Raw genomic sequence first — 19,346 nt, 5'->3', positions numbered from 1 at the left:
ATCATTTTTTTTTTTTCCATAAGGCTGAACCAAATGTAGAACCCCTCCCTCCCCCTCTGGTATGATGGACCTCTGTCACTTTGAGAGATTAGATGAGCAGCGATTTGATTCATACTCTCTCTCTCTCTCTCACAAACACACACACTCACACACACACTAACATGTCTTACACACATACACACACACACACACGTTATCTCTCTTCAACACACCTGTCAACACTGGCTCACTGGTGGGGTATATCCGAGCAGAAAATAGGTATGCGCGCCACAGAATGCAGCTGAATTAGATTTATTATTGATTTCAGTCAATGCTGTGGGAGAAGCTGCTCCCCCTCCTCAGATCAGTTTGCAGCTCATCATCTGTCAATTAGGAGCTCCATCGCAGCATCACTATCGCCACCTACTGAACCAGCACATGTGCACAGCCCAGAGCAAGCATCACCTCCTCTTATTTTATGTTGAGAAAAATAAAGCACACAACACAAATTATGTTATTTTTAATTTTAAGTGAACATTTGCACATATTGGAAAACCACAATCAGAATCAGATTTTAAAGGTAAATGTGTAAAAACGACTGGACTTATGCTTCATACTGAGCTCAGTTGTGTTCTTACACTATCTCTTTTAATCACAGTAACAGTCTGTTTCATGTAGCCGCCTGTCAATGGCCTCATCCCTTCCTGTCTTGGAGAGGAGGGGACTTCTGCAGACAATCCAGCTCTTCCTAAAACCCTCCTGAAAGATTTACATTGAGGGAGTCGCTGACTGCAGTGGTGGAGAAGACAACGACTCCCATGATCCCATGCTACTCCAAAATGTCACCAAAATCCATCTTATATTATTGATTTGATTGCAAGGGCAGCAGAAAATGACACAATGTGAGTTTTAAGTCTGCTCAGTGAACCCAAGACATCAGAGATCTGACGTTTACTAGTGCCTGTGTTAAATATGAGACTGATTGTCAAGAACTACCCTAAGAAGACTGATTTCTCCAAGCCGTCCTCCACTTTGGTGTACTCCAGGTGAGATTTGAAGTACTGGCTTTTGTATTGCTGGCTGCTCCGGACGTACTCCAGGTAGTCAGGAGTTCCGGGGCAGATGACGTTGTCCGCCAGCAGGACGCTGCCTTTCCTGAGGAGGCCGCACTCCTGAGAATAAAAGCAAAGTGAGCGCCATGGCAGAACAATGAGAAGTCAGTTAGAACAACATGAGCCCAAGGAAACTCACCTCAATCAGTTTTGTGTCAGGAAGGTAGCGATCCTTCCAGTGATCCAGGAAAACCAAATCAAATGTTTGAATCCCGAACTGCTCCTTCAATTTGGGGATCCAGTCGCCAGAGGCGCCTTGGACTAACTGCACCTAGAAGAGAGAAAGACACCATCTTCTGATTCTGACCTGCACACACAGTAAATCATGGATTTTTCTGTTTACGTAGAGACATCAACCTTGTCGTCAACTCCTGCCCAGGCAATGACTTGATGAGCAACTGCAGCATAGTCTGGGTTAAACTCAAGAGTGATGAGTTTGGCGTGAGGGGGCAGCAGGCTGGCAAGCCGCACCGTGGAGTAGCCACAGTAGGTTCCCAGCTCCAACACAGTGTGGGGGTTCACCTCAGTCACCACTGAGTCGAGAATGCAGCCTGTGGCACAGAAACATGCACATACAGCTGGGTCATGTGAGGTACTGACTTCACACACGAGAGCAAGCAGAAACAAACTGCACCTTTCTCATCCCCCACATTCATGGCCCACTCCTTGTGTCTGCAGAACTCATCGATGGCTCTGACCACGCTGCGAGGGTCCCCTCTAGTGGCGTTCCTCTGAACTGCACTCAGGAGCCGCTGAGGAGAAGGAGAACTCGTCACTTATAGTTAATAATTAATTCATTAATGCTTAAAAAGCTTAAGGTTGCCATGTTTGACCCCACATTTAAGTGATAGGTCCCATTAGGCTGTGCTCTTGTTCTTTAAACTCTTTTCATTTGGATTTTATAAACACATTACATTAAAGGTACAGTGTGTAGAATTTAGTGATATCAAGTGTTGAAATTGCGTGCCACTGAACACCCCTCACCTCACCCTCCCCTTCCAAACATGAAAAAGAACCTGTGGTAGCTTCAGTTGTCGCAAAAGTGCTTAGTTTGTCCAGTCTGGACGACTGTAAATATAAAGTATTTAAATATTAGGGCCCATTCTGCGGTAAAGAAAACTACAATTCATACAATTTAGATGAAATGAACTAGTGAAAACATCATGAGAATTATTCTGCATTAAATTTCTGCCATTAGATCCCTTTCACCTAAATCTCACACACTGGACCTTTAAGAAACAATTCTTTTTTTCAATTAGATTTTATTTGTATAGCCCTTAAATCACACATTAATTATTTCAAGGCACTAATAAGGTCGAAATTAGAAAATATTGTAGAAAAACCCAACAGTTCCCACTACAAGGAAGCACTTTGGTGAAGAGAAAAACTTATATTTTCTAACCTCTAGAACTAGACTCAGTGTGGGCGAACATCTGCCTCGACCGGTTGGGGTGTGTTTTGTGACCTCAGACTGACATAGTCTTGTTATGACTGACAATTTTATCATATGTATGTTTATCCTTACCTAACAGTTTTAAATGTTTGTTTTTTTTACATTACAATGACTTGAAACGTGATCTGGTTGGTGGTGAACCAGGAGCTTCAGGTTTGTGCTCCACCTCTTCGTGCTCTGCCTGGTGCCCCATCCCTTTCTGGTCTGTCAACTCTGCTGACCAAATAAAGCTAAACTGGCCTTCCTCAGGCTAATACTATTTTTTTGCAAAGATTACCAAAATGTCTAAAGAAGACTGGTTAGTTTCTAAATGTCAACAATAAATGCCATCTTTTTTGAGGGCCATGATTCCAGTGTGTGGCCACCTCTCTACTTGCATTGAGTTGAATTAGGGGCAGTTGGACTCATTCAACAACATACTTATTTCCCAACATCTGTGGAGTCATATGAAGCCATTTGTTGGTTCGTTAATTCTTCTGACTCTTTTCAGAGTCATTGGAGTCACATGAGGTTATGTGTGGATGTAAATTCTCCTGGATTTGAATGAAATGATGGTGTTGTTGAAGTAGTTTGTAGATGGATGATTTCTGTCCTCCCTGTTATCCCTCATAAGAATACACTTGTTGTCCTAGAAGGAGTGTCCCTTATCTCTCAGCTGAAAGTAAACTGCTGCTCTCTGCTGCTGAGTCACAAGCACAAGTGAACAACATTGATAACAACCCAACAGATGTTTAATACCTGATTTTAAAAAAGTCCGTCAAAACTAAAGAAGCCTCTTGGATGATCATGAGGACGAATCATCTTTAAGATCAACAATCCTGTCCAGTAGCTGATCAGAGACTATATATGCATCCATCCATTATCTATAGCACTAATGGATCTAAGGGGGCTGGAGCTAATATATACATATACATACAAATCTTGATTTATTTATTTTTTTCTTTTGATTAATGTAAGACTGAAGAAGCATGAGCCTTAAGGATGTAGTCAAAAGAAAAGAAATACAAAGCAATTGCAAATTCACATATTTGTACCACGGTCTATACCCACATGATGCTAAGACTGTGATCTGTCCTTCCTTTTATGGTTTATAAATTATACTGGATATGTTATTAGAAGTTTTTTTTCTTATCCTCATGAACTTTGCAACAATTTTCCATGAAACTAACAATGTAACTTTGTCTGGTATTTAGAAGGTGATTTGTTTTTTGGCCACCAGTATGTTAAAGGTGTAAAAAATAACATTAACAAAAGCCTGGTTACAGTTAAGTAGTGGTTGGATGTATCAAAGTACATATATAAAATATATTATATAATATATCAGAAAATATCTGTACTTTCTACATTTTTACAATGCACTCTTTCACATGTTAACGAAGTGCACATGCAGCAGCGGCATCTCTTTTTTAATCATGAAGAAACGTTAATTTGGTACTTTAAGTTTTACTTGAGAACATTATTTTGTACTTTTGCACAAGTAAATTGTTTGAGTACCTCCTCCACAAGAATGAAGAAAGTGTAGCAATACAAAGATTACAGAGTGAGTGCTCCTCCAAGTGAGAAATTCACTTTGTGGGTCAGAACACTGTATTCCACTGTCTGCTCACTAATCAATCATGTCATTCATTCGATTCATTCACCTCTTTTTGATAGTGTCAGAAATAAGTGATTATCCAATATAGTCAATGAGCTACTTATGTAAATGATTCTCTGAAGTAAAATACACACTTGGGCTTTTTATACTCTCTTGTTATATTATTAAGTTATTCCAATTGGATCATGGTGGAAGAAGCGTGTTGGACTCCTGAATGAACAATTCAGATGTTATAACATTTTTGTCCTTCTCCCCCCAACACAAAGACAACACATTGTAACTGTCTCTCAGAAACCTGTCCTCCTGTGGGTTAATGACATTTAGATGTTATAAGATAATAAGATAAACTGAACATATGTGCATGCATATCAGTGGATGAATGTATGGTTGAATCTTTATATCAATGTGTGCCGTTGTCATTAATCTCATTAACCCTAATTTTATGAATTCTTTTAATCCTTTATTATTATTATTTTCTTTCTTTCTCCCCTCACAAAGCTACTTTTTACTTTTCTTATGGCCCCTGTCTGTGAGGAGTTTGGGTGACTGGATTTATGGGATTGACTCAACCACTAAAAGTTTGTTTTACTTTGTTTTCCGATGTACACTGCTCTGTATTTTTGGAAAATTCCCCAAAATAGTAAAAAAAAAATATTTATTTAAAAAAGGACCTGTCCAGCCTCCATAGAATAAAAACAGAGGTCAGCTGGGACTTTGTTGAAGTGTTCGCAGACCTTTTGCTTCTTTTGCTGCTTCTTCACGTCTTGTGAATTTATTTATTTTATGCTTTCTCTGACCCAAATCAACAAGTTGAACCAGAAGAATTGTGTCTTGATTTGTTTTTTATTCTCCTCTCTGAAACCATTAACAAGAACTTTTGGAAATTTTTGCCAAAAGCTTCTTGATGATTTGTAGCAAAGTCAAGTAGTTTGTCAAGTCAGTGCCTGTTCTGACACCAACCATGAAATAGGTCAGCTACACGCCTGCTTCAGACAGACACAATGAGAAACATACTGTGCTTAGAAAGCAAGAGTCTGCTGGATTAGAGCCCTAAAGAACCCTGATATCACTTCTCCTAACCAAACAACGCTTTACATATTTTCTCTTTTAGTTTATCTTGTCTTATGAGAACTTTTAATTAAATAGTGAGTGTATGTTCCTGGGCTGCAGATGTCCAAGATGTGTTTCTGTATACTTGAGTATGAGATGTGTTTGTGCAAATGACTGATTTAGTAAACTTATAGAATTATAGGACAATTTGTTACCAAAGCACAATGTTTCTGTTTTTTGTAAACTGTTGCTATTTAAACATATAATTTGTGTATTCAACTTTGTTATGTCTTTGGGAAAATGTATGCAAATGAATAAAACTAAAACCCTGATAAAGCTGAGACGGCTTGCAGAACTCATGTCACCAGGCATCCGACAAAGCCTCTGGTACATTCCACCTTTAGTCGACATAAAGGTTACCAACCAACTACAGCTTTGTGTTCCAGTCAGGCCCGTCTCCACAGCACACTGACACTGATTCAAGTAGGTTACACCCATTTACTCTCATTCTGCTCTTAATGACGGGGTTGTTGTGGTATATAATCCTATGTTCACATATGTTATCACAAAAATACAGAAAAAGAATATTTAGTAGTATTTCATTTCATTAGTTTAGAATATTTTGCTGATGGCTGCCTCATCTCCAGGGTTTTACATGGCTGTGCATCTCCCTCACTGGTCAGTTTATAATGCAGGGGTCTGTGTGAGTGTTGTATTGTATTGTTTGATTTCTATAATGTATTTCAAGCATGGATTATAGCTTGATTCTATCAGGTGTAGTGTTTATTTATGTTATTTTTCATTGGCCATAGTGTTTTAATCGTGTTTGTTGGTTTTGATCATGTAAATATAATGCACATGAAATATCCATACATATTTGTAGTTATACACAATAGTTCATTTTATTTTAATTCTTTTATTTTCTTGTTAAAACTGGATTTAGGGACAACAGATTAAAATTGGCTTATGCAGCTAAGTTTGGTTTACAATTTTTTGAGTGTTGATTAATGAGCACTGTAAATAAATAAACTAATTAAATAATTACCACATTATTAATATACAATTGCAGTATATTTCAGTATATATCTTTGATTATTAATCAGTCATTACAATTCAATCCTATCCAACAATAGTAGGACATTATTGATTTTTTTCCTGTTATTTGGACCTGAGTGTTGAGTTCCTTTTCAAGAGTAGAACTGAGCTCAAGTGAATCAGAATTATTGGCTTTCTTGTCTGAAACTGATCAATTTGATTACATTGAATCATGCAGGGAGTCGTTATGCTGCAGTGTGTTAGGTCTGCTCTTATCTTAGGTGAGTTGTGTGTAGTGAAGGCCCACCTGAGGACGAGTGGACTGGGTCAGTGTGTCCAGCATCCGCTCCACGATGACATCATGCCAAAGCAGCGCCAATCCTCCATGATACTGAACAACGGCAGGGATCACCCATCTGTACAGAGCATACAGAAGCGCTGCTCCACCGGTGCAACTGTAAATAAGAGTCAGCCACATCCTGCAGAGTGCATAAACATAATGCTGCATTCACTGTGATGAGAGGCCGTGATGAATGAAGTACAGACACAGTGCAATAACAAGACATCTGCATGAGATAAATGAAAGCTCTCTCGTATCTCCCCTCACCCTCCCTTTGTGTCAGCCTAATGAGATGGGTGTTTACTGTGCAGTGTATAATGCTGTCATTGCTTCTGTTTTCATTATCTGCTGCTGCTTCAAGCTGCACACGCACACACATCCCAGTGAAAAGATATCACTGTAGGATATCATTTAATATCAGCTGCAATAAGCACTGGTAAACTCACACACACACACACACACACACACACACACACACACACACACACACACACACACACACACACATACACACACCTAATGATTTATGTGTTGATTTCCCTTCCCTCAGAAGCAACTGGTCTGTTTAGATATGTCAGATGAAATGATGGGGGATGAACAGAGCAAATGAAGGAGGAGGGAAGAGAGAACACGGGCTCCATGTGTGGGAAAGCAGTGAAGAGCACGGCTGGAAACAGCTCTACCTTGCACTAATAATATAACTGTGAAAGACCAATGGTGGTTGAGGTAATTCCTTTTGATCTGGAGTTTGAGTTGCATGGCAACTGGCTGAGGGTTAAGAGCTGTGTCACAACAGGTAGAACGAGCACACAGACTTTAACCTTTACTTTGGCTTTCTCAACAACAAGATTCAGACACTGAAGTGCAGCTTGATAAACGCACACATATATATATGTTTTATCATCGTGCAGACACACAATGGCACAATACCAAGTCACATGATGTGCAACCTACCAAACTGAAGTCAAATCATATGCAAATCACATCATAAAAAGTTCTCAAATAAAGGAACAGGATGGAGAACAAGAATAAAGAGGTTAGAATGTGCTTATAATTGAAGCTACAATGGATTATCTGTTGTGAAACTGGCATATCTGAGGAGAAAAGCTTACTATAATACTGTTCTATAAGCTTGTCTTCAGTCAAAAACAGGAATTAAACCCAGTCTGAGCCCTGGTCCCTCTTGAGCAACGTGCAAACACTTATTAGTCATAAAATGGACAAATAAAAAACACGTCCTGTAATCTTCCAGTGTCTCTCATGAAAACCTGACAGTAAAATAGGACTTACATGTGCGAGCAGGAGCCACTCCCTCCTTTCTTCTCACCCCCTCGAGCTGAGAGAAGAAAATCTGTTTTTCCAACTGCTAGACATATGCTCGCCTTCTCAGAGACTAACTCCTCCCTCCTCTTCCTTCCAGCCCCCAGATCTCTGCTGAATGTGAGCATGCAAGGAATGCACAACAGACCGAATCTCAATGGTCAGCGCGCGCACACACACACCCACACACACACTCACTCATTCAGGGATTGTTTCTCTCTTGCCATTTATTAGGATTCACTCTGCTGCAGCAACAATACATTTTTGTTATGTTTAGATGTTTAACCAGATATTTTAGTGAATAATCTCTGATCCTATATATCTTGATTTCATCATGATTACATTTTCATCTACAATGAGGAAACTGTAACAATGCAGGTTCTTTTTAATGAAACAACAAATAAACTGTTTATTTCTGTCGTGAGTCTTTAATTCTCTCTTCAAGTTTTTTGAGTTCTGTGTGTATATAGAGATATGACGGTTCTCCAAAAGTGAAGCCAGAGTATCTCATCGCCCCCTGGTGGTAGGCTGCAGTGTTGGTCATAAATCCCATGTCCATGTAAGTGGATGGGACATGAGCCAAACTAGGTCATAGTACACTAAGGGATTTTTCTCAAACATGGTTTCTTTCATTTTAGGTAGATCTTAAAATGATGTTCAAGCATTAATTTGTCCAGTAACTTTGGTTTAATTTAGTTATTTGATACTATAAAAACGGGGTGTCATTATTGAAGATGCTGTTGCACCTCAGTGGTTTTAAGCTGTGGCTTAGCCTGTACACACCAAATGATAATATGTGACTCAGCCTGCAGGTATAAAATGTATAAAACGTGGCATTTTCTTGTGTTTTGGGTTCGTCTGCAGACGTTGAATTCAGGACAAGAGGAATTTCCACCACAGTCGGGTAACGCAATACAGTAAATGCAAAGGCACAATGGCAGAGGGCAAAGAGGTGGCTGTTAGGAATATCAACATTTTCCTTAGACTTAATAAAAAAAATTAAAATAACTATAAATGCAATAGATTAACTTGTGATCCAATTAAAAATGAACTTCCATGGCCAGCCCCTTTTCTAAAATTGTCAGCAAACTCTTGAACTTCAAGCTTTCAGAATATTCCAAGGTCATAAATACCAGGGGGGCCTTCACATGAATTCATTAATTGAACATGGTAACACGGTCCTATTAGAAGGCAGCAATAAACCAGAACATCTGTGGATAGACTGACGATGGCAGTTCAAACATGTGCCCCATCTTAGGAAGTAAAATCCTATATAAAAGAATAGATACACTGCCCAAATCAAGTCGTGCAAACCAAACCAAACCAAGAAGACAAAAAGCTGTAATTGTTACCAGTGTCTTCTATGATGTGCTGATAAAAGGTCTGAATACTGTGGTGAATGAGAGATTTCAGGTCTTGATTTATAACAGATTATATAAAATACTATAAGCATGTTTCTCTGTCATTATACGTTACTGAGAATGATTGATAGGCAAAATGTCAATTTAATCAATTTACAATTGACTCTAAAACACAGTAGTGTGAGCAATTGTACCTGTTAATAACTACAAAAAAAATAAAAGTGATCTTATGTCAGTTTATTGAAACATGTTCGAAGGCTCTTTTCCAGGAATAACACATTCAAATGACACGTTACATTTTTTTATGAACAATGTCTAAAAGCCCAAGCAACTAAACTGGGAAAAGGCTGTTAGTGAAGCTACTACATATTTATGAAAGCTGTGCGCATGATGCCAGCACCTGATTATTCCCACAGCTGCCTGGAGTCCTTTGTCACATCCAACTTATGAGTCTGCTGCTGAACAGAGAGCTGATCCCCTGGGCTCTGAACAATGCAGGGCCGCTGTGTCTAGGAGGTGATCCAGGGGTGTTTCAGACACTGGGCAGCGGTGGCTCTTTTTTCTGGCAGCAGCTCTAACATGGTCAAGAGGAAAGAGCTAAAGTTGACGGCTTCCTCCTGAGGCCACTCGTACTTATCTAGTAGGATTTCAAACAAGCTCCATGACTTCAGCTTTGAGATGTGTCGAAGTTGTCCTGGACAAGGTGGAAAGAAGACGTCACTTTTGATGATTTAACATTTTTTTCAAATAAATTGTTAGTATAAAGTTTTGAATTTACCACAAACATTCTGTACCATTGAACAATTGTGAGGGCTCCTCCATGATAATAAAACTTATGTGGTAAAATAAAAATATTTTTTATCAATTAAGTATGAAATATGAAAACTTTATTCTGAGTTTAGGAAGAGTTCAAATATTATTTTCAGTATATATTATTTGGCAGTATATAACATGTAACTTTGTTTTTTACACATACTTACTAACTTACTTTACCTTTACGATTGAAGTATTGTTTGGAATTCCTCCCTGAGAGGGCAAACTGGGATGGCAGGGGTCCAAGCAGCTCAACTATGTGGGCAATGTGATCTGAGGAGACACAGGCACATTCTGTATTGGACATATATTTCGTTTAATCAAGGACAAAAAGGGATGTAGTGGCTCAAACAAACCTTCCTCTCGGGAGAATGTTGCTCCTGATTGGGGGTCAAACAAATAGTCCCCAGTCACCAGCTCAAAAGCCTAAAGAAGACACAAAGGAACAAAGATGGTCATGTTAAATCAAGAAATGTTAAATTTAATGATAAACATAAGAAATAATAGGTTGAGAAGTATTTTTTACAAATCTATGCGTGTATTTATCTCACCATGCAGGCAGTGCTCCAGATGTCGGCTGGTGTGTCGTAGTCGGCGCCGATCAAGACCTCCACAGAGCGGTACTGACACGTCTGGATGTCCTCAGTGAAGTGTTTGTGCTGCCAAAGCAAAAAGATTAGATTTTATTAAATAACCTGTATCTCCATGATTATTGCAGTTAAATACAGTCCTCATTTTTGTTCAGCTCTTGGAAAATATAGTGAAACTTAAAACACCAAACATTTTACTCTTTACCTGAGCATAAATTGTCTTTGTATAGAGAAAATTGTATCAATAATTATTATCTAGATATACAAATATTATTTAAATTTCAAGAAAAAAACTAAATTAAAAATATTTCTAAGGGAAAGATATTTATTTCATCTACATTTTTCTCCCCTCGCACATATCTCATCAGAGGCAACATTGTCAGTTAGTTTTATTTACCTGCTATATGTGCTTGCCAAACTCTTGTAGTGTTCTTTTTTACATAAATCATAAATCAAGTCTGCAGTGCTGCATTTAGTTGACATAAGCAAAAAATGATGGTATGACAAATATGAATGCACATAAGTCTGAGTCTGACATGAGACTCTAAGCCAGTCAGCAGGGTTCTCACTATGTGCATTGGGTGGCACAATGAAGATGATGGTAAATGAAAAAATGTTCTATTGTCAGACTTAATCATGAATTATGGAGGACAAAGTGTTATCACTTACTGGCAGCTCTCTAGTTTGAGAGGAAAATTGTTTAATTACCCGCCCCAAAGAGGTTATGTCTTCATCTGTTTTTGTTTATCTGTCTCTTAGTTACCAGGGTTACGCAAAAACGACTGGATGTATTAACACCAAACTTGGTGGAAGGATGTTGTATTAGTCAGGAAAGAACCCTTTACCTTTTGGATGCAGATCTGGATCAGAGGCCGATTCAAGAGCTCTTTAACAAAAATAATCACGTATTGGGAAGTTATATGTATGAGGGTGTGTAATTTGGAGCCAATCCAAATAAAAATCCAGATATACTGAATTTAAATACAAAGGGGGTGAAGGAATGTACTCTACTGAGTGCCATTCTAATTGAATAGTTTTTCAAAGGTATTATTCTTGTCAAATAACAATGGTGATTGGCCTCATCAGCGACAACGATGAGTCGGCCTACAGAGAAGAGGTCCAGCATCTGGCGCTGTGGTGCGCTGACAACAACCTGGCCCTCAACACCATGAAGACCAAAGAGCTTATTGTGGACTTCAGGAAGAAAGATGACGCACACACCCCCATCCATATCAACGGGATGGAGGTGGAGCGTGTTGCCAGCTTCAAGTTCCTGGGTGTCCACATCTCTGAGGATCTCTCTTGGACCCTTAACACCTCATCTATAGTCAAGAAGGCACACCAGCGTCTCTTTTTCCTGAGGAGACTGAAGAAGGCCCATCTGTCTCCTCAGATTCTGGAGAATTTCTACCGCTGTACCATTGAGAGCATTCTCACCAACTGCATCACAACATGGTATAGCAGCTGCTCTGTCGCCGACCGCAAAAGACTGCAGAGGGTGGTGAAAACTGCCCAACGCATCACCGGTTCCACTCTTCCCACCATCGAGGCTGTCCAGAGCAAGAGATGTCTGCGGAGGGCACGCAGCATCACCAAGGACAGCTCACACCCCAGCCACAGACTGTTTGCTCTCCTCCCATCTGGGAGGCGCTACAGGGTCCTCCGTTCCCGTACCAGCAGGCTCAAGAACAGCTTCATCCCTGTGGCTGTCACCCTACTGAACTCTGCCCCACGGAGATAGCCCCCCCCCCCCACCCCTGAGACTATATCTCCCACTCCCCCCCTTGCTGACTGCCGCACACCTCTCCAGCCACTAATCATTTGCACTGTACCCCCCCACCCTCACCCCCACACAAGTGACAACCACTGAACATTTGCACATTGCTCATTTGCACAAAAATGTCTTTTTTTACCTGTACTTAAAATACTATTTTGCTGTTACTGTTTTACCGTCTTAACCGTACTTACCTACCTCAATTGCTGCTAGTCCCAATTATGTTCTTTTTTTTCACACCCAACTCTTACTGTATATATCTTATTTATTCAATTATTCCACTTTACATATGCACAGACTCTGCACTTTTATTGCTATTTTGCACTCTGGTTAGATGCTAAACTGCATTTCGTTGTCTCAGTACCTGTACTCTGTACAATGACAATAAAGTTGAATCTAATCTAATCTAAAAATGAATAACTCACCACCCAGCAGGCATTGCCCAGGTCAGCAATCTTAATGAGGATTTTATCAGCATTCTGGGGCTTCAGTAGATCCAAAGGTAAAGTGTCAGAGTCACTGAAACCTGTAACACATTAAAGAGCTTGATGCTTAAAGGTGCAGTGTGTAAGATTTTGATGAAAGGGATCTATTGGCACGAATTTAATATAAAATAATCCTCATGATGTTTTCACTAGTGTGTTTCATCAAAATTGTATGACTTGTAGTTTTCTTTACCCTTGAAGGGGCCCTTTATATTTAAATACTTTATATTTACATCGAGGGGGTCCTCTCTGTGGAGGCGGCCATGTTTTTTACAGTCCATCAGACTGGACAAACTAAACACCTTTTGAGTTTTTATGACAACTGAAGGCGAACACAGGTTCTCTGTCATGTTTGGAAGGGGAGGGTGAGATGAGGGGCATTCAGCTGCAACATGCAATTTCACTACTAAATTCTACACACTGTACCTTTAACAGGATCTGTAGATAAACATCCTCCATCATATTCATGCAAATGATAGTTTAGTGGGACAAAACAACAATACAAATGTTGTGAGACGAACCACAGGGGGAGGATGATGAAGGTGGAGGTGGCTCTTTCTCAGCAGTCTGACGGAACAACGCTGACCTGGAGCCAGAGACAGGAGCATCTGTTTTTAGGTCTGGCCACGAGCAGATGGAGTCTCTGTGGCTAAATGGATCCAAGTCCAGTCCGTCCTCCAGCAGCAGGGTCTGCCTCCTTAATGTGAGGTTAGGACCTGAGAGCTTAGACTGGCAGGTGGAGCTGTAGGTGCTGGAGGCAGGCGTGACATCAGTAAATGTCACATGAGGTTTGTCTTTGTGTTTGAGATCAGATTTGCTATCCTGTCCGCGTCGACTCCTGTCTTTCCTCGTCAGTCGGTTCTTCGGGTTCCTGGAGACCTTGTTAGACTGCAGGACGCATTCATTCAGTTGAGGGAAACAATAAGAAATAAGCATTGAATTAAAAAACGATGAACCAATGAATGAATAAATGAATCATCACAGCAACTTCATGCCTGTGCAGAAAATCATGCAACTTAAAGCTACTTTAAACTTTGAATTTGGCACCCCCTTGTGGTAGTATGTAAAAACACACTCAAACAGACAGCAATGCTCCACAGCAGAGATGTCAAACTCTTCCGGCCCGTGGTACAATTATATCTGGCCCGCGATAAAATACATAACATATGTCTATCTGTCCGGCTAGACACGGAGCAGGCGAACCCTACTCTCAACTCCCCGAGTGGAAGCCAGGCTGCGTGCACGGGCCCCATAGCCCGAGCTCCGGTGCGCAGTGCCCGGCTAGACGCACACGGAGCGAGCGCTCCTCCCCACTCACTCGTATTTATTTTTCCAGCGTTCCAGAGATTCCAGTGCCTGCCCCGTCAACTTCACCGTGTCTCTCAGTCTGATCCCTCTCTCTTTTTCCTTCCGTCTTTCTCTCTCCATGTCGCTCTGGCCAGAGAGCCAGGTGGAGTGCACAGGCTCCACTGGCCGAGCAGCGGTGCGCAATGCCCGGCGAGACGCACACACTCACCTGTCTTTCTGCTTTCATTTTTCATGTTCTATAGACACACAGACTGAATCCTAAAATCTTATGTTAGTGCCATGAATTCTCTTCATACATTTTCATCTTTTTATTCTGTAGTTACAATAAGCCACATAGCTTTACATGAAATAAAAAAGGAATATCTTAACACTAAGATTTGTATCTTTTTTAATCATTGTAAAGCAGTAAAGTGCAATCTAGTGGCTATATTGCCCCGTTCACACAACTATACAGGAGCCAGTTGGTGTAACCTGTCAAAAGAGCAAGCAAGTGTTTTCACATGCATATTCAACACAAGCATGAGAAAACATGGAGACATGCATCGTTTATGTTCAGACTATTTCAGTATCTCTATCTCTGGAATGTCATTTTGATAGATACAGATACTGTATCAATAGCTGTTCAGTAAGAATATATAAAATAAAAAGTATTGCTTGTTTCTGCTCTTTATTTGTTTTGACTCCAACAGGAGCTGCTTTCTGTAAACACAGCACCAATGTGCTGTTGTAAAGTGTACAATATTGCTCTGGGATGTTCTCTCTCTCTTTAGTGTCAATGTGTGATGAAAGAACAGTTCAGCAGAATATCTGTGTTAGATACTATGTGCCCCAAAGGTAATTGTACAGATAAATGTCTGGTTCCCTTCCCTTTTCACAATCTGATATGTCGTCTAGTGTGTTCCAGGCTTTAGTGGCTGTCAAGATGCAGTTAAGAAGCTCAGGTTCAAAAACACAACATCTATCTTACCCACTCCCCAAGAGTGTGGAAAACTCCCGTCAGCTTCCCCAAAAAGTTGGACAAACTCTTAAGAAGTCACAGCAGGAAGCCACAAATTATAATTTGATTGTAAGAAACAAAACGTCAAGCATTAAAATAGTTAAATGATAAAGAAAATATCATATTTTCAGGCTACACACCGTCTTTTCCCTGAGGCCTCTGTTTACTGGCAGAAATTAAAATCGCCACAAAGGGGGAAAAAAGCACAGAATATTAAAATACAAAAACATGAAAAATTCAACATATTTATAATTCAACCAAAACAAAAAGGGCACTATAGCCTAACATAGCATCACTAACCTGGGGAGCTTGTGATAGCAGAGGACACTGGCAGCTGCCATAGCTTGGTGTTGGACGCCAGTTTCTGAATGAAAACATCATCCACCCTCAGGAGGATGTTTTCCGGCTTGATGTCTGTGTGGATAATCTTGCATTTAGTGTGCAAGTAATCTAAACCCTGCAGAACCTGTGATAAAGGAGGAAAATTTAGACACTGTCATTGTCAAGGAGGAGTAAAAATAGAAGCTGATCTGTTCACAAAAAGATTCCAATCATGGTGAAAGATATGGAGAATGATTGAAAGGAGACAGGTTATGCTTTTTCAACTTTTCCCTTTCCTCTAGTGTGTATAAAGGTTTTTGTATGTAAGTCGTCTGCAAAGTTAAAACGCTTAAAGCTCAAGGCAGAGGGAGCTGATGTCATGTCGTGAAGGCTCACATCGCCATAATGCACGCCTAGCTGCTAGTCTGACACGCCCCCTAACAAAGCCAGACTTTTTCAAAGGGGAGACTGAAAATATGAGTATGATATAGAAGACTTAAGCAGGAGAGTAGAATATGAGGAAAGTGATGTTTTACGATTATTAGATCATGTAAGTATTTCTCCATAATACAAATTTAAATTAGGAGCCTGAACATGAGCATAAAATGTCTCTTTAAAGATAGAGTAAATGTTTGTACAGCACCTGTCTGAGGATGATCTTAACGCAGGGCAGCGGGAGCCCAGTGTAGTTGGATTTGATGATCCACCTCAGCAGCTGGTGGCCAAGAACCTCCAGAACCATGCACACATCTGGTGAGCAGTTAAGGACCTTGTTTCATATTGTACACTTGGTTCAGAGTTTCTTCTGTATTTGGGGAACTTAAACACGCTGACACTGATCCACATATTACCACAGAAGGGTAAAAAACCACTTGATAGAAAAGCATACCTGCACCACGGGGTTCATAAATAATGACACTGGGACAGATTCTCTGTGAAGGATACGCTCACCATTGGCTCCAGAGATCCTGAAGTCATCGATAAGGTGCACGATTCTTTCTCGTTTAGGATCTTTGGGGTCACTGTCCCTCACCTGATGATGGCATGTTGAAAATATCTCAATATCAACAAAAAGTACAATGGACAATCACAAAGTGAGCAAATGATCATAATCTGGCAGCTATTTTGATTCAACAAATATAATAAAACACAGATGTTGGTTGTGTTAGTGTTGGCATAATAAATAAATAATCACTGTGAATAGACTAAACTTACTCTTTATGTAGACACTCATGCATTTATAACACTCGTTAGGTTCACTAAATGTGTACCCCAAGACTTTGCAAATTTTATCAAAGAAAGAAAATCCATGTGGTCCCACTGACACATTTCAGAAGTTTGATCTCATCCAGTGCCGTCTCTGTGTAGATTTGAGCACTCTTCACCACCTTCAGAGCCACAAAATGCCTTCTCCTGCATGCACACAATTATGGTAGTGAGCCATTATGTTAATGTAATATGACATCATAACAACACTGTTATTATCTTATTTATGACAAGTTAAAAGGTAAAACCTGCACTTACTCCATATCCCAGCAGAGCCACACAGTAGAGAAGTGACCCCATCCCAACTTTCTGACCACTTGATAACGGCCAACAAAAATCTCTCCGATCTCAACCAGGTAGTAACCACCTGCAACACAATGTGCCACCTGCATCAACGAAGAGAGATCTCAGGCAGAGTGTTGGTGTTTGACGATGTGGCGCTGCCTACCTATGCCATAATCTGCAGGATTCTCCTGTTGCTCCTCGTCCGACACCGGAGGCTCAGATGAATGAGGGTGTATCTGTACAGCTGGAGGGTGGTGAGGCGATTTGTGGGGCTGGGGGCAAGGTTCAGGACTCCCTGATGTGTCTGGGGAGGGGTGAGGTCTGGGTTTGATGGGTGAATTAAAAGTGCTGGCTGTGATGAGGGATGAAATGGCAGCAGCATATGATGACGACATGTTTAACAGGAGCCTGATGAGTGACGGCAGCACTCAGGGAGAAAACTGCAACGAAAAATGAATTTGAACACTTACAAATGGAATAAGGTGTCATGTCTGAAACAAGAATTCAGCTGCTGTTTGTGTAGTTTGTGCTGATTGTGGTGGATTGTTTGCAATGACATTTCGAAAGGGCCAGTGGATGTGTATGTTTATTTTTAGCCTGGATGAATGGCATGTCAACGTAAATAGCTCCTGACACTGACCCAGCTGCAACCGAGCTGTTCATGAAACCGTACTGCTCGTTTCAAAGGACATATGGCTAGACATGACTTTCATCTGCATTCTGGGAGTTGAAAGTGAAGGGACAAGAGAAACTCTCCCCGAAAGTTCAGTCTCTAAGGTGGGCTTACTGTTGAGAGGTTGGACACTTTGTGTGGAGCTGGCAGGAGGAACTGATGTCTGTGAGAGATTAGGTCATATGACATGGAAAAGTTGAAAGTATTAGCAGGAACTTCAAAATAAAAGACAGGTCATCAGCTCATAGCTGGCACTGTAGCTGCAGTTTAGTTGTTGCACTGTTTGTTTAAATGTTTGTCCCCGCCCATATATTTTATAATGTTTGATTTAATATTTGGTTGAATTACATTCTGAAATGTGTGAAATATTTGTGGAACAATACAGCAAAGAATATTAGCTCCTTGTAGGAAAGGAAAAGTCTGAACAAAGTTCATTTAGGCTAGCTTTGTTGTTTCCAGTTGTTTAAGCAGCGTTTGTCCACGATTTTAGACACTTTGGTGTTAGCAGTACTTTGTACAAACATGCTCTCCTACTTAAGTCTTCTTATATTGACATTTCTTGTTTACACTGTGTAAATGTGCCCTCAACTTCTTTGGCCTTTAGCTCCCTCAGCCACACTAAGCAGTATTATTTTGAAGGTTTCTACAGGAAGTTTCTCAGGAGTAAAACTGTGCTCTACTTGTTGTTTTAGTTTCCACTTTAACACTCGGTAACACAAACAACCAGGAGCTATATTAATAAACAGTCACCAGCTACTCACCCTGTCTGTGATGTGTCCACTTTAAATCAAAATCAAATCAGATCAAAGCAGCGTGGCGCGAGGAGAGAAGAGTCCCTCAGGTCGCGTGCTGCTCTCTGCTCAGCGTGTGTGTGTGTGTGTGTGAGTGTGTGTGTGTGTGTGTGTGTGTGTGTGTGTGTGTGTGTGTGTGTGTGTGTGTGTGTGTGTGTGTGTGTGTGTGTGTGTGTGTGTGTGTCAGCTCCAGGAATAGCAGACTGCTGCTACTGCTGGTTCACTGTGATCCTGATAACATTTTTCACTTCTGGAGCTGGTGAGCTGGTCATTCTCCCAACTATCCAGTATTATTTTTATTTATTAGGTTTTTTTATTCCTATAAATTTGCTACAAAAAATCTTCAACAGGAAACTACAACCTGAATAGTATGTCCTAAGGTTTTGATATGAGGCAATATTTAAAAAAGTGCATGTAATAACTGCTACCTTATTGTAAGAGTACAGGTCACATTATTACTTACTGACATTTTATTCAAATTTACTCTCTCATGCAACTTATTTATTTTATTCTCATTTCTCTTGTTATTTCTATCTGGCACTAGTTCTGTATTTACTCCGTATATACTTAATCATTTGATTTAACTTTTATTTTTATTTTCACTTGATACTAAAATAAATACTCCATCAGAATTGACAAAGTCTGATTTTATCTGATCTTATCTGACTATCTAAACTAAACAATTTGTAAAAATGTAATGTAAATTAATTAGTGTCTTTAAAAGCATAAATGAAATTAACTGTTCTTAATAAGACATTACTTTAATTAACAAAACTTAAGTCACTCCACACACGCTTAC

General features: G+C 40.1%; 2 protein-coding genes across 4 annotated transcripts; both read right to left on the bottom strand.

The window, feature by feature from the left end:
- Window positions 1-484: 484 nt before the first annotated feature.
- On the bottom strand, window positions 485-8,026 carry comtb (catechol-O-methyltransferase b). Of its 2 annotated transcripts, none has more exons than XM_020087018.2 (6): window positions 7,854-8,026; window positions 6,531-6,702; window positions 1,726-1,843; window positions 1,449-1,642; window positions 1,231-1,362; window positions 485-1,151 (listed from the first exon to the last, which is right to left on the bottom strand). In XM_020087018.2, exons 1-6 carry the CDS (start codon window positions 8,009-8,011, stop codon window positions 972-974), a joined length of 954 nt encoding a protein of 317 aa, XP_019942577.2. In that variant the 5' UTR covers window positions 8,012-8,026; the 3' UTR covers window positions 485-971. The 2 variants fall into 2 exon arrangements, with proteins under 2 accessions (XP_019942577.2, XP_069368418.1); XM_069512317.1 differs by having other exon boundaries at window positions 6,531-6,725; window positions 7,854-7,992.
- Window positions 8,027-9,466: 1,440 nt separating this feature from the next.
- LOC109628991 (SRSF protein kinase 3-like) lies at window positions 9,467-18,675 on the bottom strand. 2 transcript variants are annotated; one of them, XM_069512277.1, is made up of 15 exons: window positions 18,518-18,675; window positions 17,247-17,523; window positions 17,057-17,165; window positions 16,858-16,945; window positions 16,478-16,565; window positions 16,176-16,282; window positions 15,512-15,677; window positions 15,352-15,377; window positions 15,182-15,238; window positions 13,428-13,794; window positions 12,847-12,947; window positions 10,609-10,716; window positions 10,414-10,483; window positions 10,225-10,330; window positions 9,467-9,938 (listed from the first exon to the last, which is right to left on the bottom strand). In XM_069512277.1, coding segments are annotated over exons 2-15 (1,626 nt in total). In that variant the 5' UTR covers window positions 17,479-17,523; window positions 18,518-18,675; the 3' UTR covers window positions 9,467-9,937. The 2 variants fall into 2 exon arrangements, with proteins under 2 accessions (XP_069368378.1, XP_069368368.1); XM_069512267.1 differs by having other exon boundaries at window positions 10,238-10,330.
- Between the last annotated feature and the right edge of the window lie 671 nt (window positions 18,676-19,346).

The sequence above is a fragment of the Paralichthys olivaceus genome, chromosome 2 (assembly GCF_024713975.1).
Source record: "Paralichthys olivaceus isolate ysfri-2021 chromosome 2, ASM2471397v2, whole genome shotgun sequence".
Classification (NCBI taxonomy): Eukaryota; Metazoa; Chordata; class Actinopteri; order Pleuronectiformes; family Paralichthyidae; genus Paralichthys; species Paralichthys olivaceus.
The sequence above is the reverse complement of the archived record's forward strand: the minus strand, read 5'-3'. Positions and strand labels throughout refer to the sequence as shown.